This window comes from Lynx canadensis, chromosome D2, assembly GCF_007474595.2.
Source record: "Lynx canadensis isolate LIC74 chromosome D2, mLynCan4.pri.v2, whole genome shotgun sequence".
In the NCBI taxonomy this organism is placed as follows: Eukaryota; Metazoa; Chordata; class Mammalia; order Carnivora; family Felidae; genus Lynx; species Lynx canadensis.
In genome coordinates, this window is record NC_044313.2 from 41,286,293 (window position 1) to 41,307,120 (window position 20,828).

Sequence of the window (20,828 nt, forward strand, 5' to 3'; positions counted from 1 at the left end):
TCTATACCTACTTTCATTAATGTACAAACAACTATGCAGAAGATAAGGAAATAAAGAATGTGAACAACACTATAAACCCACTAGATGTAACAGACATATATGGGATACTCCCTCCAAAAACACTGCACATGCAACAATCTCCAGAACAGACTACATGTTAGGTGACAGAACAATTCTCAATAAATTTTAAAAGACTGAAATCATACAGTGTATCTTCTCTGACCACCATGGAATGAAGCCAGAAATCAAGAAAAAGGAAAACTGGAAAATTCACAAATTTGTGGAAATTAAACAGCATACTCTCAAACAGCCAATGGGGCAAAGAACAATTCACAAGGGAAATTAGAAAATACTTAGAGATGAATGAAAATGAAAACACAACATATAAAAGTTTAGGGAATAAAGAAAAAGCAGAGCTCAGAGGGCAATTTCATAGCTGCTGTTTAAGCTGCTGAGTCTGTGGTATTTTGTTATGGCAGCCCAAGCAGACTAATACAACCTAAGTAAATGGAAAGATACACATTCAGCATCCATGAACTGAAATACTAGATATAGTTAAGATGGCAAAACTACCGAAGCAATCTACAGATTCAATGAATGAAATCTCTGTTTTTAAGTTTATTTTTTTTTATTTTGAGAGAGAGAGAGAATGTGTGCATGCACACGAGCAAGCAGGGGAGGGCAGAGACAGAGAGGGAAGGAGAAAATTCCAAGGAGGCTCCCTGCTGTCAACAAAGAGCCCTATGTGGGGCTCAATCCCATGACCCTGGAGTCAAGGGCTGAGTCAAAATCAAGAGTTGGGAGCTTCACCAACTGAGCCACCCAGGTACCCCCAATGAATGAAATCTTTATTAGAACTGCAATGGCTTGGGGTGCCTGGGTGGCTCAGTTGGTTAAGCATCTGACTTCAGCTCATGAGTTTAAGCCCCTGCGCTGTCAGTGCCAGGCCTGCCTGGGATTCTCTCTCTCTGCCCACCCCCATCTCAAAAATAAATAAATAAACCTAAAAAAATAAATAAATAAACTTCCAATGGCTTTTCTGCAGAAATGGAAAAGCTGATAATCAAATTCAGATGGAATCACAAGGGGTCCTGAAGAGTCAAAACAATATTTAAAAGGACTCACACTTCCCCATTTCAAAACTTACTACAAAATTAGTTTTTTCTTTGGCTGATTGTGCTTTTGGTATCCTCTATAAGAATTCATTGTCAAATAATTACCTTTATTTTTGCATTTTCTTCTAAGAATTTTATAGTTTTAGCTCTTATGTTCAGGTTACTGACCCATTTTGAGTTAATTTTTGTGTACGATGTGAGAAAAGGTCCAAAGCCATTTTTTTGCTTGTGGAAATCCAGTTGTCCCAGCATCATTTATTAGAGACTTATTGTTTCCCAACTGGCCTTTTGCACCCTTGTTGAAAATCAGTTGGCAGTAGATATGTGATTTTATTTCTGGACTCTTAGTCCTATTCCATTGGTCTAGGTTTCTGTCCTTACAGCAGTTCCACATAACTCTGATACTTGAATTTCATGAAAATTAAAAAACTTCTGTACATCAAAGGATATCAAGAAAGTGAAAATATACAAAATGGGAGAAAATATTTACAAATCACATATATGATAAGGGTCTAGTATCTAGGATCCAGAATATATAAAGAACTTCTGTAACTCAACAATGAAAAGATAACCCCATCAAAATATGGGCAAAGGACCTGAATAGACATTTCTCCCATGAAGATATACAAATGACCAACAAGCTTATGAAAACATTCAACATCTTTAGTCATTAGGAAAAGGCAAATCACATGGAGATATCACTTTGTACTCACTAGGATGGTTGGAATAAAAGTCAATTAAGTACTGGCAAAGATTTGGACAAATCAGAATGTTCACTGCTAGGAACATTCACTACTCGGAATGTTGCTGCTAGGAATGTAAAATGGTATAGCCACTATTGAAAACAGTTTGGCAGTTCTTCTAAAAGTTAAAAAAACAATTACCATATGATCCAATCCTAGGAAGATACCCAAAATAATTGAAAACAGGAACTCAGACAAATACTTGTACATGAATGTTCATAGCAGCACTATCCACAAAAGCTAAAAGGTAAAAATAACCCAAATGTCTATTAATGGATGAATGGATAAATAAAATGTAGTAAATGCATACACTGCAATATTATTCAGTCATAAAAAGGAATGAACTATTGATACATGCCACAAAATGAACGAGATTGACAACATTACACTAAGTTAAAGAAGACAAAGGTCACATATTATATGATTCCACTTAATATGAAATACCCAGAAGAGATAAATCCACAGAAAGCAGATTGGTATGAGGCCAGAGGCTGAGGGGTGGGAGGGAGAGACGGAGAGAGGATCTGACTGCTTTACAGGTATGAGGTTTTCTTTTGGGGCAATGAAAATATTTTGAAATATTACATTGGTGGTGGTTGCACAATGTTGTGAATGTACTGTCAATGAATTGAACCCTTTAAAAGATGGTTAATTTTATGCTACATGAATTTCACCTCAATAATTAAAAAAAGAACATGATGATAATTTTTTCTACTAACCCGATGAATAATTCCAGCAGAGTGAAGGTGCTTGATTCCACACAGCATCTGATAGAGAAGGTAGGACATTCTTTCATGATCTAGTTCCATCTGAATCACTTGGCAAAGATTTGCATCCATGAGCTCCATGACTATGTAACTTCATGGGTGAGAAAAGATGACAGCTAAAGTGCACAGCAACAATCTAAGAATAATGTATGAATGTAAACTTTTAATTATCACACTTACACATCTTGAAATTCTTCTAGGGATTTCTGTGGTGTGAAAACATTCAAAAGGCCAATTATCTGTGGCAAAAGCAGAGAGACAAAAAAATTAGACACCACTGCTGCTTAATAATACTTTCATTTAGGAACTGCAAATACATGGGTTAAAAAAAAAATCTACCAATGGTATAAGATTAAAATCTTATGTTCTAAGCCCAAGTAATCTCTTCTATTTTACCTAACACAACTTTATGGCCAGGGATTGGGGGTAGGGAGAAAACCAGACCACACAGGATCTTTAGGGGAGTGAAAAATACTCTGCATGATACTATAATGGTAGGTATTATGCCATTACACATTAGTCCAAATCCACAGAATGTACAATACAAAAGACAACCCTAATGTAAACTATGGACTCTGTGTAATAAGGACACATTACTGTAGGTTCACTGATTATAGTGAATGCGCCAGTCTGGTGGGGGATATGAATAATGAGGGAGGCTATGCATGTGTGGGGGCAGAGAGTATATGGGAAATCTCTGTACCTTCCTCTCAATTTTGCCGTGAACCTAAAAATGCTCTTAAAATTGTACCAACACAAGAGCTCCACATATCCATTCCGTTTATGAATACTCAATTATCAAGGATGTATATTATACAATCATCTACATAATTTGTGAGCAAATTAAAAAAAATTTTTTTAACATTTAGTCATTTTTGAAAGAGAGAGAGAAAGAGAGAGCATGAGTAAGGGAGGACCAGAGAGAGAGGGAGACACAGAATCTGAAGCAGGCTCTAGGTTGGTGGAGCAGCTGCTTTGAGCTGTCAGCACAAAGCCCACGTGGGGCTCGAACTCAGGAACTGCGAGATCACGACCCGAGCCGAAGTCGGACCAACTGAACCACCCAGGTGCCCCAATTTGTGAGCAAATTTTAAATACCTTCCATCAGCTCTTATCTAACTCCCCCATCGCCCTCAGTTTTTCATAATACTGAACTTTCCCAGTTTTCTTCATTCCCAGTCCATTCTCTGGTTCATCCACAGACATGCCCTCTTTCCCACCATTCTGTCTTTAATCCTTTTCTCCATCTGCACCCTTTCCCTGGGGGCAATATATGTCTTTTTCTCTAAACATCTCTATGTTGGACAGTTTCCAAATATACATTAAAAGGCCCTGCTTAATTTAGAAGTCTCAAATACACATTGCCATGTCACATGAAAGTCTAAAGAATACAAAATTGAACTCATTAGCATTCCTACCCAAACCCTTTACTTTTCCAGAGTGCCTTCTCTTTTACAAAGGCGGCTCAGAGTAATTTTTGACTCCGTTTTCAGTATTTGCACCATAATAAATGTTGAAAAGAATACTATTCCATTCCACTGTCAGTCTGAACTTCAATCTCTTCTTTCCAATTCCCTGCGCTACCATACAGGTAAAGGATTCTGACATCTCATCTAGACTGTTCATGCTGTAATTACTTCTAACATTAGGTTCCCTAACAACGGTTTTCTACAAATCCAGCTACCATTTTACTGCCTATCATATGGTGAAAGAAAGACCTGATCGTATTACTCACCTCTTCAAAAACTTACTACCAGCAAAAAAATTTCCCAAACTCCCTTGCAGGAAGTATATTCAGAGCCTTCCATGACAGAATATCAACCCACTTTGTCTCCTGCTAAGCCCTCTATTAAATTTGATACTTTAGTCATACTAAATTAGTTTAAACAATGATATATTTAAAAACTCTCAATGCCTTTAAAGATACTCTTCCCTGTACCTGTCATATTTACCTACTGAATTCTGTTCCTTTCAAAATTGATGTCTTTTGTAGAGTCTAACAACCTCTATCTAGTCCTTGATGGGTTGCTGAATATTCTCTTTACCTTGTTCCCACAATGTCTTATGTGTTAATATGGCATTTAACACACTGTAGTATAGACTCATTTTCATGACAGCCTCATCCCAATCACACCAGGATCCTTGTTGGAAAGAATTATTCCCTCTTACAGCCCTAGCACAGGGAGATAACTGACACACATTTTTAAAATGTTTATTGACAAATACACTTAGGAATGGGAATATTTTTCTAGACAAACTACATGAGGGAGGAATTTATGTCATTCATCTAAGTACGAAGCTTTGCTTATAAGAGGCATTCAAATATTTGTTCAGTGAATAAATTCAGAAACATAATTTTCAGATCAGAAAAGGTCTAACAAATCTGTTCGAGATAGGGAAAGTGATAATAAGAATGCATCTAGCTGCTCTAAATGAATGAATTCCTGGCTCCTAATTAGATGAACTGCACATCTACAGACTTGTAGAAATAGTAAAACTGTTCTTATCTGAGAAATCCTATAGTACAAGAGAAGTGTTAAAGATGAAAAGCATATAAAAACAAGAGATCAGTAGTTGCTTAGAGCTAAGGTGGATGGGAGATAGGAACGTGACAGCTACACAATACGGAGATTCTTTCTGAGGTGATGAAAACGTTCTAGAACTGCCTGTAGTCATATACATCAGTGAATACACTAATAACCACTTAATTACACACATTAAATGAACTGTACAGCATGTGAATTGTATCTCAATAAAGGTGCTATAAAAGATTAAGGCAGACAGTGGCCCTTTTTTTTCCTTCAAAAAAGAACAGAAGGGAAATTATATCAATCATAGACTGGACAGCAAACAAAAGTCAAGTGCTGATTAAGTGGGTGATACAGAAGTATGTGAAAGAAGTAACACTTACTAGGAGCAGGTAAAAATTCCCCGAGAAACTGTACTTTCTTCTCTGAATAAAACAACGACAACAAAGAACAGCAGCAGGTCAGAAATGTGACCAAGTACCTATACGGAGATTTCAAAAACGCATTTTGAAAATGTCTCCAATCATAATACGCATGTGAATGAGATGACGAATTCAGGAGAGATGGATAATTTTTTAGTTACACACACAATTTCTGCTATATAAACAAAGGTCACTAATGAAGTAATGCAGCTATTATGAAGGCATCCTGAGCAAAATTGATAAGTGAAGCCAGCAAGTGAAAAGTCAGAACAAAGGAAAAAGCAACCCCCAACAGTCTGGGAACAGAAACCAGATTTCATGTGAAATTCTAGGGAGAAACAGAAAGTACTATATACTTAATCTCCAAAAGCAAAAAGTAAAAAGAAAGTGAACGATGGGGGGGCACCTGGCTGGCTCTTGCAACTCTTGATTTCAAGGTTTTAATAAGTTCAAGTGCCATGTTGGGTATAGACAGTACTTTAAATTAAAATCTTTATAAAGAAAAAAAGAAAGTGAAAGGTGGGAAAGATGTGACCTATTAGCAGGCTTGTGACAAAGAATAACTTGCTAAGACAATGTGAACCAAACGGTGACCTGACTTCCAAACAGGATTACAATGTCCACGGTTAAGAGGAGACGACAAGCCTCAGTTCCTCTTGAAGGATTCGATCAGACATGAAGTACTGTGTGCTAGGTGACACACCAGTGTGTTCAGAGATAAGTGACCAAGTGGACATACAAAAGCATCTATGGAAATAGTAACAAATGCACAACGATATGAATGCACTTAGTACCACTGAACTGTATGTTTAAAACGGTTAAGATAGTTTTATACTATGTGTATTTTACCACAAAAAAAGGAGGGTGGGAAAAAACATGTTTAGACCAATGAAGAGATTAATCTGTGTAGAGCATGAAACTGCTGAAAAGGCAAGACATTACAAAAACATCCATCCATCAGGAATGTAAAAATTCCATCATTCCTGGTTTCCCTATACATAGTGACCCTTGAACAACATGGGTTCAAACTAGGAGGGTTCACTTACACATGGATTTTTTTTCAATACAGTACAGTACTGCGTAAAAATTTTCCTTATGATTTTCATAACATTTCTTTTCTAGCTTACTTTAAGAATACAATACATGTAGGAGTGGCTGGGGGGCTCAGTCAGTTGATTGTCCGCCTCTTGGTTTCAGCTCAGGTCATGATCTCGTGGTTCACGAGTTTAAGCCCTGCATCAGGTTCCACACTAACAGTGCAGAGCCTGCTTGGGATTTTCTCTCTCTCTCCTCTCTCTCTCTCCCTGTGCCCCTCCCCAACTTGTGCTCTCTCTCAAAATTAAAAAAATAAAGGAATACAATACATGCGATGCACAAAATATGTGTTAATCGACTATTTATATTATTGGTAAGGTTTCCAGTCAATAGTAGGCTATTAGCAGTTAAGTTTGGGGTTGTTGAAAGTTATATGTACATCTCAACTACACAGAGGGTCAGCATCCTTAATGCCCACTTTGCTCAAGGGTCAATTGTATTTAGTTTTATATTCATTCTCTGAACAAATATGTTAGGAGCATCTACTCTACGTCAGTCAGCACTCTTCTAGGTGCCAAGGGTATTGCCTGCGTGGATCTTGCCACCCCCAGCAGAGGGTTAACTATGTGAAACAAGCGATCCATGCCCTCCATTTAGTCGATGGAACCATCTATTTTTGCAGTTGGTTGGCTCAGGAAATAGGGAGTTATTGGCCATGTCCCCAGTGCAAAACTAAGGCAATATCACCACCATCATTGCCATGAAACAGGCTACAAGAGGCATAAGCAGCTCCATCTGAGAGGGAAAGACCACCAGCAAAACCCAGACAAGCAACATGGCTGGCTCCCACCTAAACAAGAATGGTGACACAACTTCTTCGCTGTCACTGACGGACTTTAAACTGTATCTCTTTTTAAACGCTGTTCTTTTTCTCTGGGAGGCCCTTTTTCTTTAACAATCCAATTTTTACCCCATTTTTAAGCATTAGTCTAGGGTCACCCTTCCCCAAAGCATTCCCATTTCATGAAAGCTCACTGCAATCTTCTCTCCCCTGAAATCTCAGCACTTATTTTCCACCCACCATGATATGACAATCAAACCTCTACCGCTTTATCATATTCGGTATTTCACTCTCTGTTATTTGTCTTCAAAATAACACTGTAATAAGCTCCCCCAAATCAGGAGCCTCATCCTTCCCCGACAGTGACTAGTAACTCCAGTACACAGAAACTTGCACAGTTAGTTCTCAAAGTGTGGTAAACTGTGTTATCTGCAATCAGAAAGCATGGAGCTTACTGTATTTTATAAACTCCTTTAGACAAATATACCACAAAACATCTCCAGTCAGATGCTTTTGGTTTAGTACTTCATAAAACCGTCCCTTGCATAACTTACTCCTAGTTTATTTCCTCTTGGCTTATAAAAATCATTCCATTAAAGTAATCATGAAAGTATGCTGAAAGTAAGTTTTACAAAGTGTTAACAATTCTCAAAATGAATGAAAGTTATATGCTTAAGTCTTTATAATCATTAGGAAAAAGAATTAGGAATGCTTTCCTAATTTCATTTAAGTATCTTTTGCAGTTTCTGCTAAACTGCTTCATAAAATCACTGACTATCTTCAACTTAAAGTCACCAGTGAGTATCAGCATCACTTAAAAAACCAGGAGTGGGGTAGGGAGAAATGATTTCTATTTTATATCCAATATTAAATAAAATAACTATTGTCAAAGTAAAATGGGAACAATTTCACCTCTGTGCTAAGGCTACAGTTTTCTGAAATGTCAGCCTGCCAGAAAACAAAAAGTAGAAGAAGAGATCAAGTCTAAATCAAGTTCTTCTAAAACACCTACCTCTTTTAAAACTCCTTTTGAAAAATAAAAAACTACACAATCTAAATTTCATCAGCTGTCTTTCTTTTGATATAATTTAATAAAATTGAGAAAAATTCACACTGCAGACATATATCCCTTTTAGATAATGTTTCAAATTGGAAGAGCATTTAAAGCACCTAATATTTTTAAAAGTTTTGTTGGTTATGTATTCATGAACAAATCTTGATTTCATCTATACTTACAACATTTTCTCAAATGTTCACTTACATTTTTGTGATTAACACATTTCATTAGAACTAGCTCTCTGTAAGCCCGTTTAGCATGAGTCTGATTCTGAAACGGCCGGCTCAGCTTCTTGATTGCAACATTTCTTTCAAGAATGGCATCATAAGCTGCACTGTAACAAGAAATTCAAAAACAACAACAAAGCTTTAAAATCTACAAAACTGAATTTATGAAACATTCATGTAGATTCCTTACTCTCTCCAAAGATAAATGCAACTGTATCAATTTCCAGTGTTTGATAGGCAACATGTTTCTTCTCTACCTATTACAGCATATTCCAACAATGTACAGCATTGTTAACTGCTTCTTAAAACGCTAATGGATTCAAAGAGACAATGGACTGTGAAGGCAGAAACTGTACTGTTAGTTGGGCGTCCTCCAAGATTTCCCTAGCATACAATGGGCACTCAATGCATAAATGTTTAATGAGTATTCAGGCCCAATACATAGCTTAAAGCCTGATGAATCCTTCACTTTGCACCTACACCAAGGGCAGACAGGATTAAAGAATACGTGTGGTCATAAATTCTACCCAAAATACTTTCTGAAGAATTCGACATAAGTAGATCACTTCCAACTTCTTTGGACACAACAAAATGAATACAGAAAGAGGAAGGAACATACATACAGAGCTATACAAAGGGTTATTTTACAATGTAAAAGTATTTAAAATTTGTTTTGGAGAAGGGAATTAAAAAAATCAAGCCTAGAGATATGAATGCTAGATTTCAGGACATTAGAAGATGCTTCATAACTGTTACTGAAACACATAATTCTGTGACATACAGCAACACCATACTCATTACTCTTCATATCTTTACCATATGATACTGACTAAACATCATGTTTTACAAATGACACACCAGAGACAGTAAAGCACAAATAAGGTAAATTATCCTAAAATTATAGAATGTTATGATTGAAAGAAACTTTTAAAATCATTTGAATTCACCACTTATTCACCAGAGGTTAATAAGTAATTTGCCCAAGGTTAGACAGAAAGTTAAAAGCAAAGCGGAGACCAAAAGACTAAGACATGAGGTTATGCTTTTCATACTGGACTACCTAACATACTTGAAGACTTCTGTTTATATATTTGGAAAGTTAGCACACCACTGACTAAAATTATTCTCTCATCCAACCTCACTGTATCAAATGTACTGAAAAAATATGTATTAAGAAATGAGCACTTTGGCATAAATGGACGCATCTACACATAATATATAGGACATAACTTATTTCCTATATATGTACCTATGCATACACATAGCAAAACAGACATAAATATTATACTCTTTAGTTAGAAAATACCATATTTGTGTATATGTTCTCCCCAAATTAAAAAACAACACCCACAAACATAAGGGGTCATTAAAGATGATTAAAAGTTTTGACTGTTTCAGATAAAGTATGTTTTACTTTTAACCATTAAATTCATTCCTATTAATTTTTTGTGTTAAATCAAAGTAACATTTTAAACTATAGAGGTTCAAAAGTATCTGAGTAGGTTGTACTATTTTGCATCCAAGGAAGTTAGATTTCTAATTGTTGATACTTAAATGTGTACAAATTAGAGATCAATCCAGATCCCAATGAATCTTACCATCTATCACTGGGGTCCAAAATAATGCCTTAAAAAAATTAATTTCTTCAGTTGACAGTGATAGTAAGCAAACACACACAGTGAGTTTAAAAACTTTTTAGCTTAATATCTGTCTATTTCATAATAATCTTTTGTGAAAGAATAAGCAAAATATTTGAAGACACTTATTCCTTAGGACAAAACAGAGGCTGGTTTAAGATGGCTTGAGGTCCCTTCCAAAGCAGTTTTTTTTTTTTTTTTTTTTAATTCTGGTACACAAATTTCAAAATGTACTTACCTGAGGATAAGTGAAGGTACAGAAAAAACATTTATATATATACTTTTATATATATGTTCATGTATTACATATATATATGTGTATGTATGTATATATATATGTGTGTATGTATGTATATAAATACCATATTCCTCACAATAATGTAAATCAGGTGAGAAAACAGGCTTAGCAATATTAATTTGCCATGAATCACAAAGTTAGTACATCATAAAGCTAGAATCTGAACCATGAGCTGGCTTTCAGAATCCTTCCTGTATTGACTATACCACATTATTTTCTTTACAATGAATTTGTGGTTCGTTAAATGTGGTTGGTTAAAATGACAACCAGCCAGCCAATACTACTTTTTAAAGTTACCCAAAATACTAAAAATGAAAAAAAAAGTTACCCAAATTCTGTAATTTTTCGTATTATAAATTATTTCGAGAGTACAAAAAAGAGAATAAATGCTACTGTTACTATTACAGAAATGTGAGAGATTTTGGCATTTTACCATAATTGCTCTGAATTTTTAATAAATTCACAGATAAAGTCCCCTTTCTTTGTCTCTATTTTTGGAAATAGACATTATTCTGAAGAACTTGGTGTTATTAATGTTTTTATAGCTTTCTACATACATATACATCCATAAATATATGGTACTATTTTGTATATTTTCAACTATATATAAATGGTATTATAAGGTATATGTATTCCGCATCTTCCTTTTAAACTCAACAACACTACAACTCTGAGACTGTCTTTGTTGAAACACAGCTCCAGTTCATCCTAAATATTGTATAGTATTTTACTGTATGAATATATCACAATTTTTTATTCTCATGGATAGACTCACTGCTATTAACAATTTTTGTTATTATAAACAGTGTTGCAAAGAATAGTCTCTTTAGGTACATGTGCAAGTGTTTTTCTGGAACCTGGGGGAGACCTGCAGGGTCATAAACACTTAATGATTTTTAATAGATTCTGAGACAAATCTGGTCAAGAAAAGGTAATAAAGATATAATTACGCTAGAGCGAGGCTAAGAATTCCCCAAAGCACTAGATTATGCTAACTTAGTGATCTAAAATCATTAGCAGAACTGTCCCAAAAAGTATTCTACATTTCAGTTTATTAAGAATTATGTTGATCTATAAAGCCTACGCCCACTGCAGAAATTAGCTTGTAAATCAGTTTTAAAGATACATATGAGTTTTTGAAACATACAATGAAAAATGAGCTCACTTCATTCCCCAGTATAAAATAAGATTTCTGAAATTCCAGAGTTTCACTGTAGTGTGAAAATGATGATTAAGTGAAGCTTCTTATTAAAGTAGCTATGGGAATAGATGTATACATGGAATTAACAAGCATGCCACTTATTCTTTCCTGATATAGATTATTCGTCTTTACATGGCTTATGACTATGTATTTAATCATAATTTATACTTAAAGATGACAGTGCTGATTTATAAAGTTGCGTTTAATGAATAATAAAGAACATCAACCCAGAACAAAATTATTACCATGTTATAGCTTTAATTTAAATAACATAGTTTTATTTTAACTTTTTTGAAGCAAATGAAGTATTTACCAAGGTATCTATATTACAAGAGGAGAAAAGATAGCAGTTAATGATTCTCTGCCTAATTTTTGGAAGTAAAACTTACCATACTATTCCTTGAGCTCCTGAGCCTATAGGTTTTAAATTCTGATATCGTTTCAAAACTGTAAATGTAGAATCTCCAATCTCTACACTATAAAAATTGCTGTCACGCTTGCTTCTGCTCATGATGGCAAACAATTAATTTAATGGCTTCATCCAAATATTCACCGAGAAGCTGCAAAATGGAACAAAATGTGATGTTAACAAAATGAATGTATTTAATCTTAAAATTCGAGTCTTCACTCTGTTCACTGATAGTAACACAGACTGCTACAGCACGGTAAAAGAGCTACTTCATTAAAATATATTAAAACACAAATAGAAAGAAAAAATACCTCAGAACTTGGTTAGCATCTGCCATACTTAAGGAGAGGATTGATAGTTAAAAACAAAACAAAACCTTTTACAAGGGTAAACAATTTCTTCACTGTAAGTCACTAGTATTAATATGCATACATGTCTTAACTTATTGGAAAACTGTAAAAACATTTTAGCAAAAGCAAATAATTATAACTAAACATGCTTTTAAGGTCACTTCCATAGTTTAAAATTTAAAACCAGTCATTTTATGTATTTATTATAGATTATTGAAAACTTAATTTTTGTGAGAAATTGATACTATCATAATTTGCAAACTCATTTAATGTGACATGGAAGAAACAACCAACTGGCAGGCAAGTAAGCTGGTTAGCATGTATCACCCCTACCTAACAAACACAGTACAGTGCTGTCACCATGCCCCTGACCCCCAACAGCAACACCCAGGGTGTAATGCATATGTTGTTAGAATGGTTGAAAGGATGAGAAGAAGGGTAGAAACTATACAATAAAATAAAAAGATAACAAAGTTAAAAATGAGAAAATATATAGAGAAAAGCATTTAGTATATTAGGATATGAAATAAAGCAATATACTGTTCTGAATTGTGGGGCCTCAGAAGCATAACCTAAGTTCTGACCACAGTTCTTTGCCACATGCCTGATTATAAGCCAAGGAAGTCTTTTTCTACTTGTTTGAGCTGTATTTATTGACATACCTATTACTCATTCTAGACAGAAGTGGCCTATTGCAAAATGCATGCAAGACAGCTCCAACCTACTCCCCACATCCCACAATAAGACTAGAAACCAGTTAAGTCTAAAGAATTACTGTTTGTGTGTGTGGTTGCAAGGCAACGCCTACAAAAACAAAAATAAAGACAAAATCCTGATGATTAGACTTACAATGCAAAGAATCAATTTAACAAACACTAAGAATTACTAAGTGTCTAACCTGCGCCAGGCACTGTATTGCGCCCTAGAGCCAGACTATGTAGAAGCTCATGAACTGGATTCTAACAGTTTAATTCCCAGAGTAGGACAGAAACCACTGAACAGCTCCCTGGCTGCTACCTGGAGATTACACTCCAAGAGGAGGCGGAGCAAGAGTTGTAAAACTAGTTGCAAAACTAGTAAGCTATTGTACCAATCCAGATAAGAGAGAAAATTAAAATTAATGAGAATTCTTAGATGTGATGGCGTTAAGAATAAACAGAAACTAAACAAAAATGTCCAAACGGTGTAAGCTTTAAAAAAGAAGGTAAATAAATCGAGAGCAATTGAAAAGTCGGATCAATGATTTGGATAAATTAAAGAGGGGCCAGAGAAACACTTCCAAAATTAGTAACTAAAACTAGTCATGTAACGCTCCAGAGAGAAGTGTCTGAAATGACAAGTGTCATCAATCTACCTAAGTGGAACCAGAGGCTTAAAGGAAAAAAGTTTGCTCATGATTTAAACACTTAGATATACCCGTAGGCTGATCAAATATAGGTATTGGTTACCCAGACCAATTTCTTAACTTAACCTGAATTCCTTCTTGTCTACTGGAGTAGGGAAATAGAAAGAGAAGTGAAAAGAGGAAAAGAAGGAAGCATTGGGTGTCAGCGCCCTCATCAAATATTCTACACATTTATCCTGGAAACTAGGTCGGCCCAGGGCCTGGAGACAGTAATAATGCTCTCTGGTAATTTGCACATATGGCCAGAGACTGAGCACAGAGCCTCCTTAATGGCAAGGAAAGGCTTCTCTTTATTCTCAGAACAGAATGGCCCAGGAGCAGGCGTGCCCATGGTATGCACGCAGAAGTCTAGACTAACCTGTGGCAGCAGCTGAGCAATGATAGCTACAACACCCCAGAACAGAGCAGGGATAGCAGGCAGAGTACCCAAGGTTAAGTAGGCAGACCCAGCCAGTAGTACCCTCTGTAGAAGCCACAGCTGCCACTCCTACAAAAAGGAAATAGAAAACTCTACTCACTTACATTATCAGCTGTACAATATTTACCGGCACGCCTGAGTAAAAATGTATGTTGGGTACCAAAACACAATAGTATTCAGCATCTGGCCATCCACAGAACTTGCAGTTAAGACAGATAAGGAGACCTTACATTGCTTAGAATCTGCTGGTGTATCACTATGGTTGTGATAAGAGCTGTGAAGGGAAAGGACAGGATGCTGATAGAAGCAAGCCTGCTAGTCTGGGCTCAAGAAAAAATTCCCTTTATGCTGTGATGTTTGAGCAGGATCTGAACACAGATTATGAGTTAACCAGACACAGAAATAAGGGAGTTTTCTAGGCAGAACAATCTATGCTGCATCCCTTTTTACAACCCAATAGTATTCCATTGTGTGGATATACCATTTGGACATTTGCATTGTTGCCAGTCTGGAGGTTATTACAAATAACGCTAGTATAAACATTCACACTCCCCCTGCCATTCATCTTGGGTAAATACCTAGGAATGGGGTTTTTGACTCTTACGTTTAATTTTATAAGAAATTGCCAAACTGTTTTCCAAAGTGGCCATACCATTTTTCATTCCTACCAGCAAAGTAAGTAAAAGTAAGCAAAAGTAAGCAAAGTAACCTTCTTGTGATTGCCAATTTCTTGTGATTTTACATTTTACTAGCGGGTGCACAGTGGTATTTCACTGTGGCTTACATTTGCATTTCCTAATAATTAACGATGCTGAACATTTTTTCATGGGCTTATATGCTACATCTTTTTTTTTGTGAAGTAGCTAATTAATTCTTTTGCCCATTTAAAAATATAATTGTTTTGGTACTTATTTATATATTCTGGATATACATCCTTTATCAGATGTGCAAGCATTTTTTCCCAGTCTGTGGCTTGCCTTTCTATTTTCTTAACAGTGTCTTTTTCTTAAAACTGTTTACCGTGAAATAATTTTAAAGAGTTTTCTTTTTTTTTTTTTTTCAACATTTATTTATTTTTTGGGACAGAGAGAGACAGAGCATGAACGGGGGAGGGGCAGAGAGAGAGGGAGACACAGAATCGGAAGCAGGCTCCAGGCTCTGAGCCATCAGCCCAGAGCCCGACGCGGGGCTCGAACTCACGGACCGCGAGATCGTGACCTGGCTGAAGTCGGACGCTTAACCGACTGCGCCACCCAGGCGCCCCACCGTGAAATAATTTTAAACCAACACAGATGTTACAAAAATAGTACAGAGTTCCTGGCAATGCTTCACCCAGCTTCACTCAAATGAGAGCATTTGACATAACCATAGTACAATTATCAAAAATTGATATTTGATAGAGAAAGTTTACATTGGTACATACTATTAGCCAACAAGGAAACGGACATTGTTCAGATTTTACTTGTTTTTATATGCACTTTGTGTGTGTGTGTACAGTTCTATGTAAATTTATCACATACACCTATTAGTGTAATCTCTATCACAATCAGAATACAGAAGTGTTTCATCTCACCAAAGAAAATCCTTCATGTTATCCCTGTATATAATCACACTTTCTTGCCAACCCTACCCCTGGCAGTTTGATCTGTTTCCACCACTATCATTTTTTTTTTCATTTAAATAATGTTATATAAATGGAATCACATAATATGTAATCCTTTATATATACTACAGTTCCCAATATATAGGCCTTGCAAAATTTTGTTCAGTTTCTCCTTAAGTATTAATATTCTGGGTGCTATTGTAAATGTTTTCATGTTAATTAATTTTTAAATTTTCAATTGTTCATTGGTAGCACATAGAAATACAATTAAGTTTTCTGTATAATAACTTTGTACAAAGCTCATTTATTAGTCTTAGTAGCCTTTTTTGTGGATTCTTTGAGATGTCCTACATACACAGTTTCATTTCTTCATTTCCAACTTGGATGCCTCTGACTTCCTTTTCTTGCCCCACTGTACTAACTATAATTTCCATACAATCCAGAATAGAAGTGGCAAGAGCAAACAAACATCATTCTCTTGGTTCCTGATCTTAGAGAAAGCATTTAGTCTTTCATCACTAAGTATGATGTAAATGACAGGATTTTATGAGATGCCATTTAACAAGATAAGAAAGTTCTCCTTATGGTCTATTTCACTGAGAGTTTTTAGTGTTAATGAGTACTGAATTTTGTCAAATGACTTTTCTGGATCTATTGAGATAATAATATAGTTTTGCCTTCTTAGTTGGTTTATATGATGAATTACACTGATGATTTTCAAATGTTGAACCAACCTGTATTCTTGTAATGAATCCCACTTAGTCAAAAGTATCCTTTTTATTTTAATTCACTTGGCTTAAACTGTGTCGAAGGTTTTTCAATTTATTTTTATAGGGAATACTGGTCTGTAGTTTTCTTTCACGGTGAATGTAATGAGTTGGGAAGTGTTCCCTCCTCTTTTTCTGAAAGACTGTGTAGAAGTGGTATTATTTGATCTTGGAATGTCTGATAAAATGTCTCTGGAAAGCCTTCAAGGACAAGGGTTTTTTTGTGGAAAGGTTTTCATTGCAAATTAAAAAAAAAAAAACAAAAAACTAATACACACATACACAGAGGACTATTCAGGCTTTCGATTTCTTCTTAAACGAGGTTTGGTAGTTCTGTGTTTTTCAAGGAATTTGCTAATTTCATCTAAGTTGTCCAATGTGATGTCTACAGGATCTGTAATCATGTACCCTCTTTCATTCCTGTTATTATAATCCATCTTTTCTCTTTTTTCCTGATTAAATTTTTTTTTTCAACGTTTATTTATTTTTGGGACAGAGAGAGACAGAGCATGAACGGGGGAGGGGCAGAGAGAGAGGGAGACACAGAATCAGAAACAGGCTCCAGGCTCTGAGCATCAGCCCAGAGCCCGACGCGGGGCTCGAACTCACGGACCGCGAGATCGTGACCTGGCTGAAGTCGGACGCTTAACCGACTGTGCCACCCAGGCGCCCCTCTTTTTTCCTGATTAATCTGGCTAGAATTTTATCACTCTTATTGGCCATTTTAAAAAGTTAGAATTTAATTTCTGGTTTTCTGTATTTTTATACTTTTCTATTTCACTACTTCCTGCTCTTGTCTTTGTTTCCTTCTTTTTGCTTGTTTTGGGATTCCTCTTCTACTTTCTTATAATGGAAGCTTAAAAGTATTGGTTTGAAAAAATTTTTTAAATAATATAAACATTTAATACCATAATTTGCTCACCACTTTAGCTTCTACCCATAATTTATCATCATATCCATATTCAATAATAAAATAAATACAAACACTTGAATAGGCTTTACTTAATGCCAGGTCCTATTTCAAGTGCTTTATAAATTTATTTTAATCCTCACAAGAGGCCTATGGATGTTTTCTAGTTGTTTATGGCTAAGGGTAAATTCAGTTCTTGTTACTACTATTTGGCTGGAAGCATAAATCCCATATACTCATTTTGTCTGATGTTTCCTTATGTCGAAATAGGAATTACTGTTTTTCCATCTTCCAGATGGTGAAATTAAGTCTTAGAAAGGTTAATTGCCTATGGTTACAAAGTTAGTAAGGAGTAGAAGGAAGATTTGAGTCCTTCACCCATATACTAGAGTCCAAAATAAAAAAAAAAAAAATCTTGGTGGTGAAAAAGGATATGAAGGAAGAGGAACAGTTATAAATACACTGAGTCGGAGATATCTCCAAGATATCCAAATGGAAATATCAAGTTGGTAGCCAGATACAGAACTGGACCTCAGAGGAGAGTGTGGGTGAAAGATACAAATTTAGGAGTTGTTGTTACTGAACTAATGAGAATGATGTTACTCAAAAGGAGTGCAGTAGGAAGGGAAAGAGACCTAAGATTCAGCTTTGTAAACACCGACATTTAATGAGCAATTAAAGATAAGCCAACAAAGAAGTCAGAGAAGAGAACCAGACATAGACAATGAACAGAACACCTTGGAGAAGCCAAGGAAGTGTTTTTAAAGAACAGTCAGTGGTCAATAGCTCTGAATACTACAGACATATCAAAGAAACCGCTTGAGTTAGAGTAATGAGGGTAGAAGCTAGACTGGAATGAGCTGAGGTGTGAGAAGGATATGATTTTAGACACAGGTTAAGTAGGTGTCAGTACTTGTATAGAGAAATTTAGCAAAGAGGAAACTGATAGAGAAAGGTAAATGGTCAAGGGAGGGTGATTAGATTATATAATATATAACATAGTATAGCATAGCATATATAACACAGAGACAACCTGAACATATTTACCTACTAATAGAAAGGATCCAATATATAGAGGAAGGGTGAGAATAGGGGAATGAAAAAAAATGAAGTTTCAGGTAGCACAATATCTCTGAAAAGGTAGAAAGGAATGGGATCCAGAACACATGTGGCCATACAGATGGAAATACTGGTGTCACTCTGCCATCAGAAAATACCATCAAGTGACTGAGACAAAAGGATCAATTTTCAAGATAAGGGCATAAAGGCTACTGGTGACATTTATGGAGGATGCATTTGCTGTCCTGTTCTCTCCATGATGAAGCTGGATGAACACAAGTGTGAGGAAGAAATGGTATGGACTCTGATCACTCATGCCCCTACTCAGGAAAGCCTCTTCTTGGATTAAAAACAAAGGAACTACAGTTGTAGAATTTAGATGTGACTGGTTTTGAGGCTCACAAGAGTAAGAGAATAGACAGGCATTATTATCCCATCCAACAGATTAGTAAACTGAGGTTCAAAAAAGCTAACATGCAATCAATTGCTGTGGAAATATTGAGGTTCAGCTCTAGCCTTCAAATTTCACCTCTCATTATTCCCACAGTGAGAACACTACAATGTAAACATGGCTAAATTATCAACCCCCAAATCTCTCATGCATCTGAAATTTGCTTATTTTCCCTTTCCTTTTTGTGAAACATTTTCACTTATTTTTTCCATCCCACTATATCTACCAAAGACCAGTTTAAGTATGATGTTCAGGAACCCTTTGCCACTCAAACCAGCCTGAACCTAATGTCTTATCTAAACCACTTTGTATATTTAGATATACAGATTTTACTACCAGACTGTGATCTTTTTGAGGGTAAGGATTACTTTCCTAGGTTTTCAGATTTCCAAAACATATCAGCTCTCTGTATAGTTATTATTTAAATAATAATTGCTAAAAAAGTTAACCAAGAATATGAAGTCACAAATTACTTAATAAATTGTTCTGTTTATCTTCACCAATGTTTTCCTTTGTTAGCAGGGGAAAAGAAGAGATTAAACTAGGTTTTTATGACTCAATTTCTATGACGTCTACACAAGGAACTACTGCTATCAGGCTGGTCCACCTATAAAATGGTTGGTCTGGTAAGCCTGAATGTGGAGACAAACAAGTTAAACTAAATAGTTATATTAAAAGTATTTAGGGGAAAAAAAGAATGAGTTTAATGCAGCCATACAGATAAGCCTCAAAGACAACAGAAGTAACTCTGGTTGCATCACAAACCTATTTAATAGCTAAGCTTAGAATTTAACCAATTAACTTCAGAAGTTATTCTATAGAAAAGTAAAACTCAACAAGCTAGTATAATCCTCACAGCCAAAAATTATTAGTAAGTATTAAGACTTAAGCTTATTATTAAAACACAATGAAGTAGGGGCACCTGGGTGGCTCAGTTGGTTAAGTGGCTAACTTTGGCTCAGGTCATGATCTCACGGTTCATGGGTTCGAGCCCCCCATTGGGCTCTGTGCTGACAGCACAGAGCCTGGAGCCTGCTTTGGATTCTGTGTCTCCTTCTCTCTGCCCCTCCCCCACTCACACTCTCTCAAAAATAAATAAAACATTAAAAAAAAATTAAAACAGGATGACATAAAACCAACAGGAAAGAAGAAGCAAAATTATTTACTTATCTACCATCTCCAAAGCTGAATGGGCTGAACATACAGACACTTGTATACTTTTTTTTTTCCTAGAGTACTTTACTCTAGTTTAGTGATTCTCCAATTTAAAGGTGCATAATAATGTTCAGAAGTGTGTGTGTGTGTACGCGCATGCACAGAAGATTTTATATTGTCTTTTATGAGTTAGGGAACTTTCAAGAGTGATTCTGACTTTGGCTTTACATACTGACTTTAAACTCTTAAGTCCAGTGTGCACAAGAGTCCATTCTAAATAACCTGTAAGACTTGCACAAAATCACCCCTAAAAATTATTTAAATCATCATATACAATAATATTTAGTACAATAATTTTTAGGGCTAAATACGAGATGTTCACCCTATGGAAAACATAGGGACTAATTAAAGCAGAACACAGATTCCTGCC

At 35.7% G+C, this 20,828-nt stretch overlaps 1 protein-coding gene across 5 annotated transcripts in view; it reads right to left on the reverse strand.

The window, feature by feature from the left end:
* MAPK8 (mitogen-activated protein kinase 8) overlaps positions 1 to 20,828 on the reverse strand; it is a 102,483-nt gene that overhangs the window by 31,713 nt on the left and 49,942 nt on the right. For 4 of the 5 annotated variants that reach the window (XM_030335623.2, XM_030335622.1, XM_030335619.1 and 1 more), the window contains 4 exons: positions 12,261 to 12,431; positions 8,713 to 8,842; positions 2,806 to 2,864; positions 2,578 to 2,716 (listed from right to left, as the gene is read on the reverse strand). In XM_030335623.2, coding sequence (XP_030191483.1) covers positions 2,578 to 2,716; positions 2,806 to 2,864; positions 8,713 to 8,842; positions 12,261 to 12,382 — 450 coding nt within the window. In that variant the 5' untranslated portion in view covers positions 12,383 to 12,431. Of the gene's footprint in view, positions 1 to 2,577; positions 2,717 to 2,805; positions 2,865 to 8,712; positions 8,843 to 12,260; positions 12,432 to 14,393; positions 14,487 to 20,828 lie in introns of those variants that run through there. The other variant, XM_030335621.2, reaches the window with a different exon arrangement.